Source organism: Anomaloglossus baeobatrachus, chromosome 3 (assembly GCF_048569485.1).
Source record: "Anomaloglossus baeobatrachus isolate aAnoBae1 chromosome 3, aAnoBae1.hap1, whole genome shotgun sequence".
In the NCBI taxonomy this organism is placed as follows: Eukaryota; Metazoa; Chordata; class Amphibia; order Anura; family Aromobatidae; genus Anomaloglossus; species Anomaloglossus baeobatrachus.
Genome location: NC_134355.1, coordinates 595776402 through 595794067, shown reverse-complemented (window position 1 = coordinate 595794067; position 17666 = coordinate 595776402). Strand labels below are relative to the sequence as shown.

Genomic DNA, 17666 nt, shown 5'->3' with positions numbered 1-17666 from the left:
AAGCATAGGTATGCACCTGATAATGTTTGGTGAAAGTGTGCAGACTCGACCAGGTAGCTGCCTGGCACACCTGTTGAGCCGTAGCCTGGTGTCGTAATGCCCAGGACGCACCCACGGCTCTGGTAGAATGGGCCTTCAGCCCTGATGGAACCGGAAGCCCAGCAGAACGGTAGGCTTCAAGAATTGGTTCTTTGATCCATCGAGCCAGGGTGGCTTTGGAAGCCTGCGACCCTTTGCGCTTACCAGCGACAAGGACAAAGAGTGCATCCGAGCGGCGCAGGGGCGCCGTGCGGGAAATGTAGATTCTGAGTGCTCTCACCAGATCCAACAAATGTAAATCCTTTTCATACCGATGAACTGCATGCGGATAAAAGGAAGGCAAGGAGATATCCTGATTAAGATGAAAAGAGGATACCACCTTAGGGAGAAACTCCTGAATGGGGCGCAGCACTACCTTGTCCTGGTGGAACACCAGGAAAGGAGCTTTGGATGACAGCGCTGCTAGTTCAGACACTCTCCGAAGAGACGTGACCGCTACCAGAAAGGCCACTTTCTGTGAGAGTCGAGAAAGTGACACATCCCTCAGAGGCTCGAAGGGCGGCTTCTGGAGAGTAACAAGGACCTTGTTTAGATCCCACGGATCTAACGGCCGCCTGTACGGAGGTACGATATGACAAACCCCCTGCAGGAACGTGCGCACCTGAGAAAGTCGTGCTAGACGTTTCTGAAAAAACACGGATAGTGCCGAGACTTGCCCTTTAAGGGAGCCGAGCGACAAGCCCTTTTCCAACCCAGATTGCAGGAAGGAAAGAAAGACAGGTAACGCGAATGGCCAGGGAGATACTCCTTGTGCAGAGCACCAGGATAAGAAAATCTTCCACGTTCTGTGGTAGATCTTAGCAGAAGTGGACTTCCTAGCCTGTCTCATGGTGGCAACGACCCCTTGGGATAATCCTGAAGACGCTAGGATCCAGGACTCAATGGCCACACAGTCAGGTTCAGGGCCGCAGAATTCCGATGGAAAAACGGCCCTTGGGACAGTAAGTCTGGACGGTCTGGTAGTGCCCACGGTTGGCCGACCGTGAGATGCCACAGATCCGGGTACCACGACCTCCTCGGCCAGTCTGGGGCGACTAGTATGACGCGGCCGCAATCGGATCTGATCTTGCGTAACACTCTGGGCAAGAGTGCCAGAGGTGGAAACACATAAGGGAGCCGGAACTGCGACCAATCTTGCACTAAGGCGTCTGCCGCCAGAGCTCTTTGATCGCGAGACCGCGCTATGAAGGTCGGGACCTTGTTGTTGTGCCGAGACGCCATTAGGTCGACGTCCGGCACCCCCCAGCGGCGGCAGATTTCCTGAAACACGTCCGGGTGAAGGGACCATTCCCCTGCGTCCATGCCCTGGCGACTGAGGAAGTCTGCTTCCCAGTTTTCTACGCCCGGGATGTGAACTGCTGATATGGTGGAAGCTCTTTCCTCTACCCACATGAGAATTCGCCTGACTTCCTGGAAGGCTTGCCGACTGCGTGTCCCTCCTTGGTGGTTGATGTATGCCACCGCTGTGGAGTTGTCCGACTGAATTCGGATCTGCTTTCCTTCCAGCCACTGCTGGAAGGCTAATAGGGCAAGATACACTGCCCTGATTTCCAGAACATTGATCTGAAGGGTGGACTCCTGCTGAGTCCACGTCCCTTGAGCCCTGTGGTGGAGAAAAACTGCTCCCCACCCTGACAGACTCGCGTCTGTCGTGACCACTGCCCAGGATGGGGGCAGGAATGATCTTCCCTGCGTTAATGAGGTGGGAAGGAGCCACCATAGCAGAGAATCCTTGGCCGTCTGAGAAAGGGAGACTTTCCTGTCTAGGGAAGTTGTCTTCCCGTCCCACTGGCGGAGAATGTCCCATTGAAGTGGACGCAGATGAAACTGCGCGAACGGGACTGCCTCCATTGCTGCCACCATCTTCCCTAGGAAGTGCATGAGGCGCCTTAAGGGGTGCGACTGACCCTGAAGGAGAGACTGCACCCCTGTCCGTAGAGACCGCTGCTTGTCCAGCGGAAGCTTCACTATCGCTGAGAGAGTATGAAACTCCATGCCAAGATACGTTAGTGATTGAGTCGGTGCCAGGTTTGACTTTGAAAAGTTGATGATCCACCCGAAAGTCTGGAGAGTCTCCAGCGCAACATTCAGGCTGTGTTGGCATGCCTCTTGAGAGGGTGCTTTGACAAGTAGATTGTCTAAGTAAGGGATCACCGAATGACCCTGAGAATGCAAGACTGCTACCACTGCCGCCATGACCTTGGTGAAAACCCGTGGGGCTGTCGCCAGACCAAATGGCAGAGCTACGAACTGGAGATGGTCGTCTCCTATCACGAAACGTAGGAAACGTTGGTGCTCTGTAGCAATCGGCACGTGGAGATAAGCATCTTTGATGTCTATTGATGCAAGGAAATCTCCTTGAGACATTGAGGCAATGACAGAGCGGAGGGATTCCATCCGGAACCGCCTGGCGTTCACATGCATGTTGAGCAGCTTTAGGTCCAGAACAGGACGGAACGAGCCGTCCTTTTTTGGAACCACGAAGAGATTGGAGTAAAAACCTTGCCCTTGTTCCTGCAGAGGAACAGGGATCACCACTCCTTCTGCTTTTAGTGAGCACACCGCCTGCAGAAGGGCATCTGCTCGGTCGGGATGTGGGGAGGTTCTGAAGAACCGAGGCGGAGGACGAGAACTGAATTCTATCCTGTACCCGTGAGACAAAATGTCTGCTACCCACCGGTCTTTGACCTGTGGCAGCCAAATGTCGCAAAAGCGGGAGAGCCTGCCACCGACCGAGGATGCGGAGGGCTGAGGCCGAAAGTCATGAGGCAGCCGCCTTGGAAGCGGTTCCTCCGGTTGCTTTCTTGGGGCGTGACTGAGCCCGCCAGGAATCTGAGCTCCTTTGCTCCTTCTGAGTCCCTTTGGACGAGGAGAAATGGGTCTTGCTGGAGCCTCGAAAGGACCGAAACCTCGACTGCCACTTCCTCTGTTGAGGTTTGCTTGATCTGGGCTGGGGTAAGGAGGAGTCCTTACCCTTGGATTGCTTAATGATTTCAGCCAATTGTTCACCAAACAGTCTATCTACAGATAGCGGCAAGCTGGTTAAACATTTTTTGGGAGCAGAATCCGCTTTCCATTCCTTTAACCACAAGGCTCTGCGCAAGACAACAGAGTTGGCAGACGCAATTGAGGTACGGCTTGTAGAGTCCAGGACAGCGTTGATAGCGTAAGTCGCAAACGCAGACATTTGCGAGGTTAGGGACGCTACTCGCGGCACTGCTGGACATATGATAGAGTCCACCTGTGCCAGGCCAGCTGAAATAGCTTGGAGTGCCCACACGGCCGCGAATGCTGGAGCAAACGACGCGCCAATAGCTTCATAGACAGACTTTAACCAAAGGTCCATCTGTCTGTCATTGGCATCTTTAAGTGAAGCCCCATCTTCCACTGCAACTATGGATCTAGCTGCAAGCCTGGAGATTGGGGGATCCACCTTTGGACACTGGGTCCAGCGTTTGACCACGTCAGGGGGAAAGGGATAACGTGTATCCTTAAGACGTTTGGAGAAACGCTTATCTGGGTAGGCATGGTGTTTCTGGACTGATTCTCTGAAGTCAGCGTGGTCCAGAAAAGTACTCAGTTTAGGCTTGGGATACCTGAAATGGAACTTCTCCTGCTGTGCAGCTGCCTCCTCTGCAGAAGGGGCTGGGGGAGAAATATCCAACAGTCTATTGATGGCCGCTATAAGGTCATTTACCATGGCGTCACCATCAGGAGTATCCAGATTGAGAGCGGTTTCAGGATTAGACTCCTGATCACCCTCCTCTGTCTCATCATGTAGAGACTCTTCTCGCTGAGACCCTGATCCGCGTGATGACGTGGGAGGTCTCTCCCAGCGAGCACGCTTAGGCTGCCTGGGACTGTCATCTGAATCAGAGCCGTCAGGCTGAGATGCCTGGGACCCCCTTGAAGCACTGATTAACTCCAACTGAGGGGGACCGGGGAACATTGCCGCAGCAGTGTCCATGGACTGAGTAACTGGCCTGGCCTGCAAGGTCTCTAGGATTTTTGTCATAGTGACAGACATCCTGTCAGCAAAAACAGCAAACTCTGTCCCCGTCACCGGGACAGGGTTCACCGGCGACTCTGCCTGGGCCACTACCACCATAGGCTCCGGCTGACGAAGTGGCACAGGGACCGAACATTGCACACAATGAGGGTCATTGTAACCTGCCGGTAGATTAGCCCCACAAGCGGCACAAGCAGCGTTCACAGCCTGTGTCTTGGCACCCTTGCGTTTTGCAGATGACATGTTGTCGTCTCCTCAGAGCAATAGGGGTATACAGCCAAGAAGCGACCTTACAGTGCAATATATATAGATATATCTGGTACAGGAAAAAGTACACCAAATAACACTGTGGCACTAGTGGGGCCAGCACGAGTGTGCTGCTTACCGCCCGCTTAACGCGGGTGTGTGGTCGCCAGAAATCCCTTGTCTGGGTCTCCCAGAGCCTGTGTCCGTTCCCCAGCCAGACTGCATGCAGGAATGGCTGCCGGCGTCTCTGTGGAGGGGGGGCGGGCCCTGGGTGTGCTCAGACAAAAAGCGGGAAACCTGCGTCCCACTGTGCCCAGTGAGAGGGCTGGAGCATGTAAATAAGGCTCCAGCCCTCGGCGCTGACGATTGCACAACGCCTGTCCCCTTCCCTGATTGACAGGGAGGGGGCGGGAACGAAGCGGAGCTAGGCCGCAAAAGCCGGGGACTAGATTTATAAGCGCCGCCGTCATAAAAGCACGGTCGGCGCTAAGTCCCCGGCGCACTACAAGTCCCAGCCGCGCCGCCGCTCCCGGAGCGGCCGGCGCGGTAGTTCCCAACACATAAAGTCACTCAGCCAAGCTGCAGTGACTCAAACCCCAGCGCGCAGCGCTACTGTCCCCGGCGCACTAGCACACCCAGCAAGTCTGGAGTGTGCGCGGCCAGTCCATAGGGGGACACAGAGTACCTGAATGTTGCAGGGCCTTGTCCCTGAACGGTACCCCGGCTCCTTATCCAGCAGGTTCAATGGGTCTGTGGACGGAGCCCGGCCTCAGGGCTTGGAGGCCGGTAAGATCCCACTTCCTCAGAGCCCCTCAGGGGGATGGGGAAGGAAAACAGCATGTGGGCTCCCGCCTCCGTACCCACAATGGGTACCTCAACCTTACAAACCGCAAGTGGGGTGAGAAGGGAGCATGCTGGGGGCCCTAGTATGGGCCCTCTTTTCTTCCATCCGACATAGTCAGCAGCTGCTGCTGACTAAACAGTGGAGCTATGCGTGGATGTCTGACCTCCTTCGCACAAAGCAGAAAACTGGTGAGCCAGTGATCCCACTGGGGGTGTATAGCCAGAAGGGGAGGGGCCTTACACTTTTTAGTGTAATGCTTTGTGTGGCCTCCGGAGGCAGTGCTATACACCCAATCGTCTGGGTCTCCCAATGGAGCGCCGAAGAAACACACTCTTTGTCCTCTTAGGCGAGGTAAACTGGTGCTTTTCTGCCAGAGAGGGTTGCTCCTCTGATACTGGCGGATTGAGATCCAGAACAGAATTAATGGACGCAATCAAATCACTAACATCTGAGTCACTTTCGGACAGACCAATGGGGCACATGGAGGCAGTCTCCAAGCCCCCAGTAAAGGCATCCTCCTCATCCTGCGAGTCAGCTTCTGAAACCGAGCCGCGGGACGAAGGAGAGGGAGCCCTGCGTCTCTTTTTAGAAGGACGGGGCCTGGGACCAGATGATGAATCCTCTGTGAGCTCCGGTCCTGAGAGAGATCTAGCAGCAGAGGCACCCTGTGAAGGGGGCTGATGCATGCTCAGCAAAGTCCTGGACAGATGTCCCGGACAGATGTCCCATGGAGTCAGCAAAAGACTGGGAGATGAAGGGAATTTTGTTACTTACCGTAAATTCCTTTTCTTCTAGCTCCTATTGGGAGACCCAGACGATTGGGTGTATAGCACTGCCTCCGGAGGCCACACAAAGCATTACACTAAAAAGTGTAAGGCCCCTCCCCTTCTGGCTATACACCCCCAGTGGGATCACTGGCTCACCAGTTTTAGTGCAAAAGCAAGAAGGAGGAAAGCCAATAACTGGTTTAAACAAATTCACTCCGAAGTAACATCGGAGAACTGAAAACCATTCAACATGAACAACATGTGTACCCGAAAAACCACCAAAAATCCCGAAGGACAACAGGGCGGGTGCTGGGTCTCCCAATAGGAGCTAGAAGAAAAGGAATTTACGGTAAGTAACAAAATTCCCTTCTTCTTCGGCGCTCCATTGGGAGACCCAGACGATTGGGACGTCCAAAAGCTGTCCCTGGGTGGGTAAAGAAATACCTCATGTTAGAGCTGCAAAGACAGCCCTCCCCTACGGGGAGGCAACTGCCGCCTGCAGGACTCTTCTACCTAGGCTGGCGTCCGCCGAAGCATAGGTATGCACCTGATAATGTTTGGTGAAAGTGTGCAGACTCGACCAGGTAGCTGCCTGGCACACCTGTTGAGCCGTAGCCTGGTGTCGTAATGCCCAGGACGCACCCACGGCTCTGGTAGAATGGGCCTTCAGCCCTGATGGAACCGGAAGCCCAGCAGAACGGTAGGGTTCAAGAATTGGTTCCTTGATCCATCGAGCCAGGGTGGCTTTGGAAGCCTGCGACCCTTTGCGCTGACCAGCGACAAGTATAAAGAGTGCATCCGAGCGCCGCAGGGGCGCCGTGCGGGAAAAGTAGATTCTGAGCGCTCTCATCAGATCCAACAAATGCAAATCCAATTCATATCGATGAACTGGATGAGGACAAAAGGAAGGTAAGGAGATATCCTGACTGAGATGAAAGGGGGATACCACCTTAGGGAGAAAACCCGGAATCAGGCGCAGCACTACCTTGTCTTGGTGAAAAACCAGGAAAGGGGCTTTGGATGACCGCGCTGCTAGCTCGGACACTCTCTGAAGAGACGTGACCGTTACCAAAAAAGGCCACTTTCTGTGACAGTCGAGAAAGTGAAAAGACATCCCTCAGAGGCTCAAAGGGCGGCTCCTGGAGAGCAAGTAGTACCCTGTGCAGATCCCATGGGTCTAACGGCCTCTTGTACGGAGGGACAATGTTACCAACCCCCTGCAGGAACGTGCGTACCTGAGGAAGTCGTACTATGCGCTTCTGAAAGAATACAGACAGCGCTGGGACTCGTCCGTTAAGAGAGCCGAGCGACAAACCTTTTCCCAAACCAAATTGTAGGAAGGAAGGAAAAGTAGGCAAATGTCCAGGGAGACACTCCCTGAGCAGAGCGCTAAGATAAGAATATCTTCCACATCTTGTGGCAGATCTTGGCAGACGCCGGCTTCCTAGCCCGTCTCATGGTGGCAATGACGTCTTGAGATAATCCTGAAGACGCTAGGATCTCGGACTCGATGGCCACACAGTCAGGATCAGGGCCGTAGAATTCAGTGGAAAAAACGGCCCTTGGGACAGTAAGTCTGGCCGGTCTGAGAGTGCCCACGGTTGGCCGACCGTGAGATGCCACAGATCCGGGAACCACGACCTCCTCGGCCAGTCTGGGACGACGAGGATGGCGCGGCGGCAAGCGGAGCTGAGCTTGCGTAGCACTCTGGGCAACAGTGCCAGAGGTAGAACACATAGGGTAGCTGGAACTGCGACCAATCCTGAACTAGGGCGCCTGCCGCCAGAGCACTTTGCTCGTGAGACCGCGCCATGAAAATCGGGACCTTGTTGTTGTGCCGAGACGCCATTAGGTCGACGTCCGGCATCCCCCAGCGGCTACAGATTTCCTGACACCATTCTGGGTGCAGAGGCCATTCCCCTGCGTCCATACCCTGGCGACTAAGGAAGTCTGCTTCCCAATTTCCTACTCCCGGGATGTGAACTGCGGATATGATGGATGCTCTGTCCCCCACCCACATCAGAATCCGCCGGATTGCCTGGCAGGCTTGGCGATGCGTGTTCCGCCTTGGTGGGCGATGTCTGCCACCGCTGTGGAATTGTCCGACTGAATTCGGATCTGTTTTCCTTCCAGCCACTGCTGGAAGGCTTGCAGGGCAAGATACACTTCCCAGATTTCCAGAACATTGATCTGAAGGATGGACTCCTCTGAAGAGAGTCCTTGACCGTCTGAGAAGGGAAACGTTCCTGTCTAGGGACGTCGACTCCCCAACCCATTGGCAAAGCATGTCCCATTGAAGTGGACGCAGATGAAACTGCGCGAAAGTGACTGCCTCTGCATGAGGCGTCTTAAGGGGTGTGACTGGCCTTGAAGGAGAGACTGCACCCCCGTCTGTAGTGAACGCTGCTTGTCCAGCGGAAGCTTCACTATCCCTGAGGGAGTGTGAAACTCCATGCCCAGATATGTCAGCGATTGGGTCGGTGCCCGATGTAACCTTGAAAAGTTGATGATCCACCCGAAACTCTGGAGAGTCTCCAGCGCCACGTTCAGGCTGTGTCGGCATGCCTCTTGAGAGGGTGCCTTGACAAGTGGATCGTCCCAGTAAGGATCACAGAGTGACCCTGAGAGTGCAGGACTGCTCCCACTGCTGCCCTGAACTTGGTGAAAACCCGTAGGGCTGTCGCCAGACCGAAGGGCAGGGCTACGCACTGAAGATGCTCGTCTTCAATAACGAAAACGTAGCAAACGCTGGTGCTCTGGAGCAATCGGCACGTGGAGATAAGCATCCTGATGTCTATTGATGCTAGGAAAGCTCCTTGCGACATTGAGGCAATGACGGAGCGGAGGTTACATCCGGAACCGCCTGGCCTTCACGTGCTTGGTGAGCAGTTTTAGGTCCAGAACGGAACGGAAAGAGCCACCCCTTTTTTGGCACCCCAATCAGATTGGAGGAAAAAACCGTGTCTTGTTCCTGAAGAGGAACAGGGATTACCACTTCTTCTGCCTGCAGAAGAGCATCGGCTCGGTGGGGGGAGGGGGGGGGGGGGGGGGGGAGTTCTGAAGAATCGAGTCGGAGGACGAGAACAGAGCTCTATCCTGTACACGTGAGACAAAATGTCTCTCACCCACCGGTCTGTGACCTGTGGCAGCTAAATGTCGCCAAGCGGGAGATTCTGCCACCAACCGCGGATGCGGAGAGAGAGAGCTGAAAGTCATGAGGAGACCGCCTTGGTAGCGGTTCCTCCTGCTGCCTTCCATGGGCGTGATTGAGCCCGGCCGGAAACTGAGCCCCTCTGAGCCTTTTGAGTCCTTTTGGACGAGGACAATTGGGACCTGCCCGAGCCTGGGAAGGACCAACCTCGACTGTCCCTCCAGGACAGCATTACTAGGGTAAGTCGCAATGTTGCGAGGTTAAGGACACCACCTGCGGCACAGATGTACATGTGCTCAAGACCAGCTGCGCAAGCCCAGCTGAAATAGGATAGAGTGCCCATACGGCTGCGAATGCCGGAGCAACCGACACACTGATAGCATCACAGACAGATTTCAACCAGAGGTCCATCTGTCTGTCAATGGCATCTTTAAGTGAAGTCCCATCTCCACTGCAACTATGGATCTAGCCGCAAGCCTGGAGATTGGGGGATCCACCTTTGGACCCTGGGTCTAGCGCTTTACCACGTCAGGGGAAAGGGATAACGTGTATCCTTAAAACGTTTGGAGAAAACGCTTATCTGGTAAGCATGGTGTTTCTGAACTGCTTCTCTGAAGTCAGCGTGGCCAGAAAAATACGCAATATACGCATGAGTACTGAAAAAGGATTTCTCCTGCTGTGAAGCTGACTCCTCCAATGGGGGAGCTGAGGGAGAAATATCCAACATTCCATTGATGGACGCTATAAGATCATTCACTATGGCGTCACCATCCGGTGTATCCGGATTGAGAGCGGTGTCAGGACCAAAGACCTGATCAGCTACGTCTGCCTCATCATACAGAGAGTCCTTGCTGGGACCTTGACCAGTGATGAAGCCGAGTGCCGCACCCAGCGAGCTAGCTTAGGCTGTCTGGGACTGCCGTCCGTGTCAGAGCCTTCACCCTGGAATGCCTGGAACCCCCCCGGAGCACTGATTACGTTCCAAATGAGGGTGGTCAGGGAGCATTAATCAAGATTGCCCATGGCCTGTCTGGACTGCAAAGTCTCTATCCCATGACAATCTATCAGCCGAAACTGCAACTCCGTCCCTGTCCCTGGACAGGGTAGAGACCCCGGCTGACCAAGTGCTACAGGGGAGCTTGCACACAATGGGGGTCATGCCGGTGGAACAGTATCACATGCAGGAAAAAACAGCATAGGAAGCCTTGTTGCTTTTTTGCTGCTGTATTCAAGCCATCTATGCAAAGTATGGCATACAAGCATAAACACTTCAGCACATGCAATACAAGCAGCATAGAAAACCTGTGCCTTGGCACCCTTGCTTTTTTGCTGCTGTTGTCCAGCCATCTAGGAGAATATAGCCCAGAGTAGCGACCGTACAGTGCAATGTATAGCATACAAGCATAAGTACAAATGAACACTTCAGCACATGCAATACAAGCAGCCTAGAAAACCTGTGCCTTAGCACCCTTGCTTTTTGCTGCTGTTATCTCGCCATCTAGGAGGGCATATAGCCAAAGATAGCGACGTACAGTGCAGTGTATTGAAAAAGGATTTCTCCTGCTGTGTATACAAGCATAAAATACAAATGGACACTTCGGTATTTAGTGGGGTCAGCACTTCAGGTGCTGCTTACCGCCCGCCTATAACGCGGGTGTGTGGTCGCCAGAGCCCTGTGTTGGTTGCCCAGAGCATGTCTCCGTTCCCCAGCTCGGACTGCGTGCAGGAATGGCTGCCGGCGTCCTTCTCCAGCTCGTGTGACGAGGGGCGGGCCGTGGGCGTGCCCCAGCCAAGAGCGGGAAACTGGCGTCCCACTGTGTCCAGTGAAGGGGGCTGGAGAATGCAAAGCAGACTCCAGCCCTCGGCGCTGACTGTCTGTACAGCGTCCCGCCTCTCCCCTGACTGGCAGGGCTGGAGGCGGGAACGAAACGAAAACTAGGCCGCAAAGCCGGGGACTCGAGTAATAAGCGCGGCCGTCCATGTGCACGGCCAGCGCGGAAGTCCCCGGCGCACCACAGGTCCCAGCCGCGCCACAATGTAAAAAACACCCAGCAGCGGCCGGCGCGGCAGTTCCCAATACATAAATTCACTCAGCTAAGCTGCAGTGAATAATAGCACGAGCGCACCGCGCTGTTACCCCCGGCGCACTAACACTCCCAGCAATGCTGGTGTGTGTGTGCGCGCTTGCCCGGGGACACAGAGTACCTTAATGTAGCAGGGCCTGTCCCTGGCGATACTCAGCTCCATATCCAGCAGGTTCTCTGGGTCTGTGGATGGAGCCCGGTCTCAGTGCCTGGAGACCTGTAAGATCCCACTTCGCCCAGAGCCCTGAGGGGGGATGGGGAAGGAAAACAGCATGTGGGCTCCAGCCTCCGTACCCGCAATGGGTACCTCAACCTTAACAAACACCCGACAAAAGTGGGGTGAGAAGGGAGCATGCTGGGGGCCCCATATGGGCCCACTTTTCTTCCATCCGACATAGTCAGCAGCTGCTGCTGACTAAAAACAGTGGAGCTATGCGTGGATGTCTGACCTCCTTCGCACAAAGCAGAAAACTGGTGAGCCAGTGATCCCACTGGGGGTGTATAGCCAGAAGGGGAGGGGCCTTACACTTTTTAGTGTAATGCTTTGTGTGGCCTCCGGAGGCAGTGCTATACACCCAATCGTCTGGGTCTCCCAATGGAGCGCCGAAGAAAGACCTGGTTAAGGATTCTACCCAAGCCGGGGGTTCAGCCACAGGAGCCGAAGCAGCCTGAGAGACCCCTGGGGGTGCGATTTCAGGCTGAGGCAACGTCAGGTTAGAGCAGGCATCACAATATGGATAGGTGCTCGGTTCCGGCAGTAGGAGCCTACATGCAGTGCATACTGAAAACAGCTTTGGAGCCTTGCTCCTCGTGTGTGACATGCTGCTGGAGTGAGGGCTCTGCCAGACTGACCCCCAGAGAGTATATACAGAAGGTCCACAACCAGAGGTTGTGGCTTACCAGACCGCTGGAGCGGTTTGTGTGCCCTCCAGATCCCGAAGCCCGGACTCCCAAGCACCTCAGCAGGGATGCTACAGACCAGTGGTGATTGCAGGGAAAAACGCTGAGAAAATGGCCACCGGAGTGAAGAGAGGGGGCGGGACTCACTCTGAGAGCGGGATCTGGAGGGCCAAAGAGATTCACAGGGGAGGAGACATGTACTCAGTGAGGAGTGTCTCTCCCCTTTGTAGAACGGCCGCTGGGCGGAGCCGCGCTGTCCCTCTGCATGAATGACATGCGAGGGCAGTGAAACCGAAAGTAGGCCTCCGGCGAAGCCGGGGCCTAAATTTGAGCGGTGCGGCCGACTCGCAGGCACCATCGGCGCGGTTCTCAGGCGACAGCCAGAGAACCCGTCGGAAATGTCTGAACAATCACTCAGCACACTCTCCCACAACAATAAAGTACAAGGGACCCCCATATATAACCGTCTCAGGTACTTAGCTTGCTGAGACGCAGGGTTCCAAGTCCCTGAGGGATGAGTGCTCCGGTCCAGCAGGGTCCTGAAGGGCTGCGGATGGAGACCGGTCTCCTGCCAAGCATGGAGAACCGTGCTGGCTCCCACTTCAAGCCAGAGCCCCGGAGGGATGGTGAAGGAGCACGGCATGTAAGGCTCCAGCCTGGGAATCAACCTTAACAGCAACGCCGACACAGTGGGGTGAGAAGGGACATGCCGGGGGTCCAGGCTTGGACCCGCTTTTCTTCAAACTCTTTTCAAAAATGAAAAATCAGATGAGAATGCATGTGTGGATGTGACCTCCTGAACACAAAGCGATAAACTGGTTAGATCTGGATCTCCAGGGGGTGTATAAGCTCAGAGGGAGGAGCTACACTTTTGAGTGTAGTACTTTGTGTGTCCTCCGGAGGCAGAAGCTATACACCCAATGTCTGGGTCTCCCATAGGAACGATAAAGAAAAGGATTTCATCACATACTCCTGGATTCATGTGGTTTCTAGCGCAGCATTAAACCCGGATCTCTTGTATCCATATTGTTTTATCCCCTTTCTTCGGGGCTGCTGCTGGCCACTTTTTGATATATATGCATCAAGGAGTTGTGCATGACAACTTCAAAAGGTGAGTGTGCCTTTGGCACCATATTTGTGAAATCTTATACCTGGTAAGACCCTATGTGCGCTTTCTCTTCCAGAGCCAAATAAAACAATGACCGGAGACGAGATCTGCATGATTGTCCACGGGTTCACCATAAGCCCTGGTTCACAAGATCGAGGATGGGCATAGAAGCCGGACCCCGCAGAAATTGGAACGTTATCACATATCATGAGGATAGGGTACAACTTTCAAACTTGAGAATAATGAAGAATCAGGGAAAAAAACTTGATAAAATATATATCTCCTCATTACCCATGCTCTGGTTCTCATCATCTTGATCAATGAACACATGATCCATGACAAAAGTGAGCAATTCGGATTGCAGTCCTAGGTCAGGGTTAAAGATGAGTAACACAAGATTGTCCCTTCCACCCGTTGTCAACTGGTGACTGAAGATCATAAGGAGGTCACAGAGCAGCATGAACGCCTGGAAGAAACAACACATTCATTGCAAATCACAAATTAAGACCACAACCCGATAGTAAAGAAACCCACAAGACATAATGATCCCGTCTACAGGAGGATGTAGGGTCCCTGGCCGGGTGCGTGGCCACAAATATACGGCAAGCAAAAATATTGAGCAGTAATACATTTGGGAGAGATTTATCGAGGATCTTTTGAGAGTTTTCTGCTATTAGTAAATTTACAAATTTTATTGCACAATTTTTGTTATGCCACTTTCACTAAGTGGATATACAGTGCCTTGCGAAAGTATTTGGCCCCTTGAATTTTTCAACCTTTTCCCACATTTCAGGCTTTAAACAAAGATAAATATATTAATGTTCTAGTGAAGAATCAACAAGTGGGACACAATTGTGAAGGTGAACGAAATTTATTGCTTATTTTTAACTTTTGTAGAAAATAAATAACTGAAAATTGGGGCGTGCAATATTATTCGTCCCCTTTAAGTTAATACTTTGTAGTGCCACCTTTTGCTGCGATTACAGCTGCAGTCGCTTGGGGTATGTGTCTATTAGTATTGCACATTGAGAGACTGAAATTCTCGCCCATCCTTCCTTTGCAAACAGCTGGAGCTGAGTGAGGTTGGATGGAGAGTGTTTGTGAACGGCAGTTTTCTGCTCTTTCCACAGATTCTCGGTTGGATTCAGGTCTGGACTGTGACTTGGCCATTCTAACACCTGAATACGGTTATTTGTGAACCATTCCATTGTAGATATTGCTTTGTGTTTGGGATCATTGTCTTGTTGGAAGACAAATCTCCGTCCCAGTCTCAGGTCTTTTGCAGACTCCAACAGGTTTTCTTTAAGAATGGTCCTGTATTTGGCGCCATCCATCTTCCAATCAATTTTAACTATCTTCCCTGTTGAAGAAAAGCAGGCCCAAACCATGATGCTGCCACCACCATGTTTGACAGTGGGGATGGTGTGTTCAGGGTGATGAGCTGTGTTGCTTTTACGCCAAACATATCGTTTGGCATTGTGCCCAAAAAGTTCGATTTTGGTTTTATCTGACCAGAGCACCTTCTTCCACATGTTTGGTGTGTCTCCCAGGTGGCTTGTGGCAAACTTTAAACGACACTTTATATGGACATCTTTGAGAAATGGCTTTCTCCTTAAAGGTAATAAAGTAATTGTTCAGCTCACCACTCCATGTATTGCTCAGCAGCTCCTAGTCCAGTGCTCGGATCCAATGCTTTGGCATCGACAGGTGCAAATTCAATCATTGTCTATGAATAAGGAGCTTTTTTTGTCTCTCCAAAACGCGTAAAGTGTAACTGCACATGTATCCATGTTTTAATTGTTTGGAATAAATAGAAATTTTTACTTCAGTGCTGGATTTTTTCCTCCCCTTCCTTGGATTGAATTTCTCCTTAAAGGCCAGATTTGTGCAGTGTACGACTGATTGTTGTCCTATGGACAGACTCTCCACCTCAGCTGTAGATCTCTGCAGTTCATCCAGAGGGATCATGGGCCTCTTGGCTGCATCTCTGATCAGTCTTCTCCTTGTTTGAGATGAAAGTTTGGATGGACGGCTGAGTCTTGGTAGATTTGCAGTGGTATGATATTCCTTCCATTTCAATATGATCACTTGCACAGTGCTTCTTGGGATATTTAAAGTTTTGGAATTCTTTTTGTAACCAAATCCGGTTTTTAACTTCTCCACAACAGTATCACGGACCTGCCTGTTGTGTTCCTTGGTCTTCATGATGTTCTCTGCGCTATAAACAGAACACAGACCATCACAGGGCAGGTGCATTTATACAGAGACTTGATTACACACAAGTGGCTTTTATTTATCATCATCAGTCATTTAGGACAACATTGGATCATTCAGAGATCCTCAATGAACTTCTGGAGTGAGTTTGCTGCACTGAAGGTAAAGGGGATGAATAATAATGCATGCCCCAATTTTCAGTTTTTTATTTTTTTAAAAAGTTTAAAATAAGCAATACATTTCGTTCCACTTCACAATTGTATCCCATTTGTTGTTGATTCTTCACCATGACATTAACATTTTTAGGTTTATGTTTGAAGCCTGAAATGGTTGAAAAATTCAAGGGGGGGGGGGGGAATACTTTCGAAAAGCACTGTAGAAGTTGTTAGGGTTAGCTATGCAGATGGGATGTAAATTAATGGAATAACCACAACTATTTGAAGAGAAGCAATCACACTAAGGCTATGTGCACACGTTGCCTTTTTGTGTGCAGGTTTTCTGTACATAAAAAATTGTTTTGCCAGAAAAAAAAAAAAAAGCCGTGATTTATTGAGTTTTTCATTTTTGTTATTACAGTCACGGCGATCGCAGGGGTTCAGTCGCTGTACTCCCGCAATCTCTGCCAGGTCTCCAGCTCATGTTACAGCCGGGACCCAGGCTCTTATAGCTCGGAGCGGTGTTAGTGCAACTCCCGGCAGATCAATGTGATCTGATCATTAGAGTTGAGCGGCCTGTCAATAGTCCAGGGAGAGAGAGGAGAGAGATAGTCCGAGGAGAGAGAGAGAGAAATAAAACAAAAACAAAACAACAACGGATCCGGATCGTGCACCCGGAATCCCGCGTCCGGGTCGGACTCTGATCTGCCGCTCAAACTGCGTGGATCCGGATTTTGCCGATCCGGGTCCGCTCAACACTACTGAACATTCAGGAGGTAGGGAGTGGAATATCTTACCTCTCCCTAGCGATCGGGTCCCTGTAACGCGGTCACAGGGACCTGATCGCTGCCATGGCAACCCTGGGTCATCACCACAGATCGCCTCACAGACCATGCTATATAGATGGGGTGTGAATGAAGTGTGCAGATATAATCCACTGTAGTGATAAAGCATTGCAGTGGATTAAAGAAACAACTGACATCTGCTTCTTTTTTTCTGCAACAAAATTTGCAAGGAAAAAAGAAGCAGCATGGGCACAGCCAATCGGGATTCTCAGCCTTGATTAAAATCTGCAAGGAAAAATGCATGGAAAAAAGTAAAAAAGCAATGTGTGCACATAACCTGAAAATTTGAAAAACTCTGGAGAGAAGTCGTATCAAAGAGGTAAAAGGTGCTTGGTTGAAATTTAGATATAGGCGCAGCCACAAGCAAATCAAGATCCAAAAAAAAAAAAAAAATCTCCCCTGATGAATCCCCCCTTGTATATTTCCACACTCTACACAAATCTCGGCACCACGGTCCCGGCTGCCTCCTCGATTCTTCCTACCTGTTCTTTCACCTGGGTGTTAACATTAGAAAGACACTGCTGACAAACAGCCAAGAAGGACTTTACAGTTTTTCTTAATATCAACATATCTTCCTGTGTAAAAAAACAAAAACACAAACAAAATCAGAAGGCAAAAGATATATGGAAAAGAAAAAAACACACTGGTGCTGTCCCCCCCAAAATACAAAGACTTCAGCTGCTGGTGGAAAGTCCGGCTCCGTGTGTCCGAATGTCAGGAATTTGGAAATAAGGTTATAACATTTCTACCAGTTACGATAATATAAAAAACAAAACACGGAAAAAAAAAAAAAACACAAGGTCAGGCCGTGAGACCAATGCTAACTGAGGCAACCTTGGATAGATTACCCAGAAATAGTATATACAGCCTCTCATAAGTCGCCTAAAAACATACGTGCCCAATTAATTTAGGATCATAATTTCTTAAAATGTTAATATAACTTCAACCATTGGTACGTTCCTGGCACAGATGTAAAGACCCATGAAGAATCTGGGAAGTATCAGGCAACAATTCGGAACAATTATGGCACAATCAGAAGGCGCCATGTTACCCCAGCAGTTACATTACACTAAATTCAAGCAGAGGAAACTAAGCAGGGAGGGATGTCGGCGTTACACCGGGGATACAGTGGACTTACTTTGGAAGGGTTGCCTTCTGTGATTTTCACCAGCTGCCACAGTATGGAGTAGTGCGAGCACTGCAGAGCCTGGACCCCAATCTGGACAGACAACCATAGTGATTAC

General features: G+C 51.4%; 1 protein-coding gene across 3 annotated transcripts in view; it reads right to left on the bottom strand.

Moving 5' to 3' along the window:
* STAG1 (STAG1 cohesin complex component) overlaps positions 1–17666 on the bottom strand; it is a 331716-nt gene that overhangs the window by 69639 nt on the left and 244411 nt on the right. For all 3 annotated transcript variants that reach the window (XM_075341032.1, XM_075341033.1, XM_075341034.1), the window contains exons 22-24: positions 17561–17641; positions 16905–16997; positions 13500–13674 (exon numbers count right to left, since the gene is read on the bottom strand). In XM_075341032.1, the coding sequence (XP_075197147.1) occupies positions 13500–13674; positions 16905–16997; positions 17561–17641 (349 nt within the window). The remainder of the gene's footprint in view (positions 1–13499; positions 13675–16904; positions 16998–17560; positions 17642–17666) is intronic.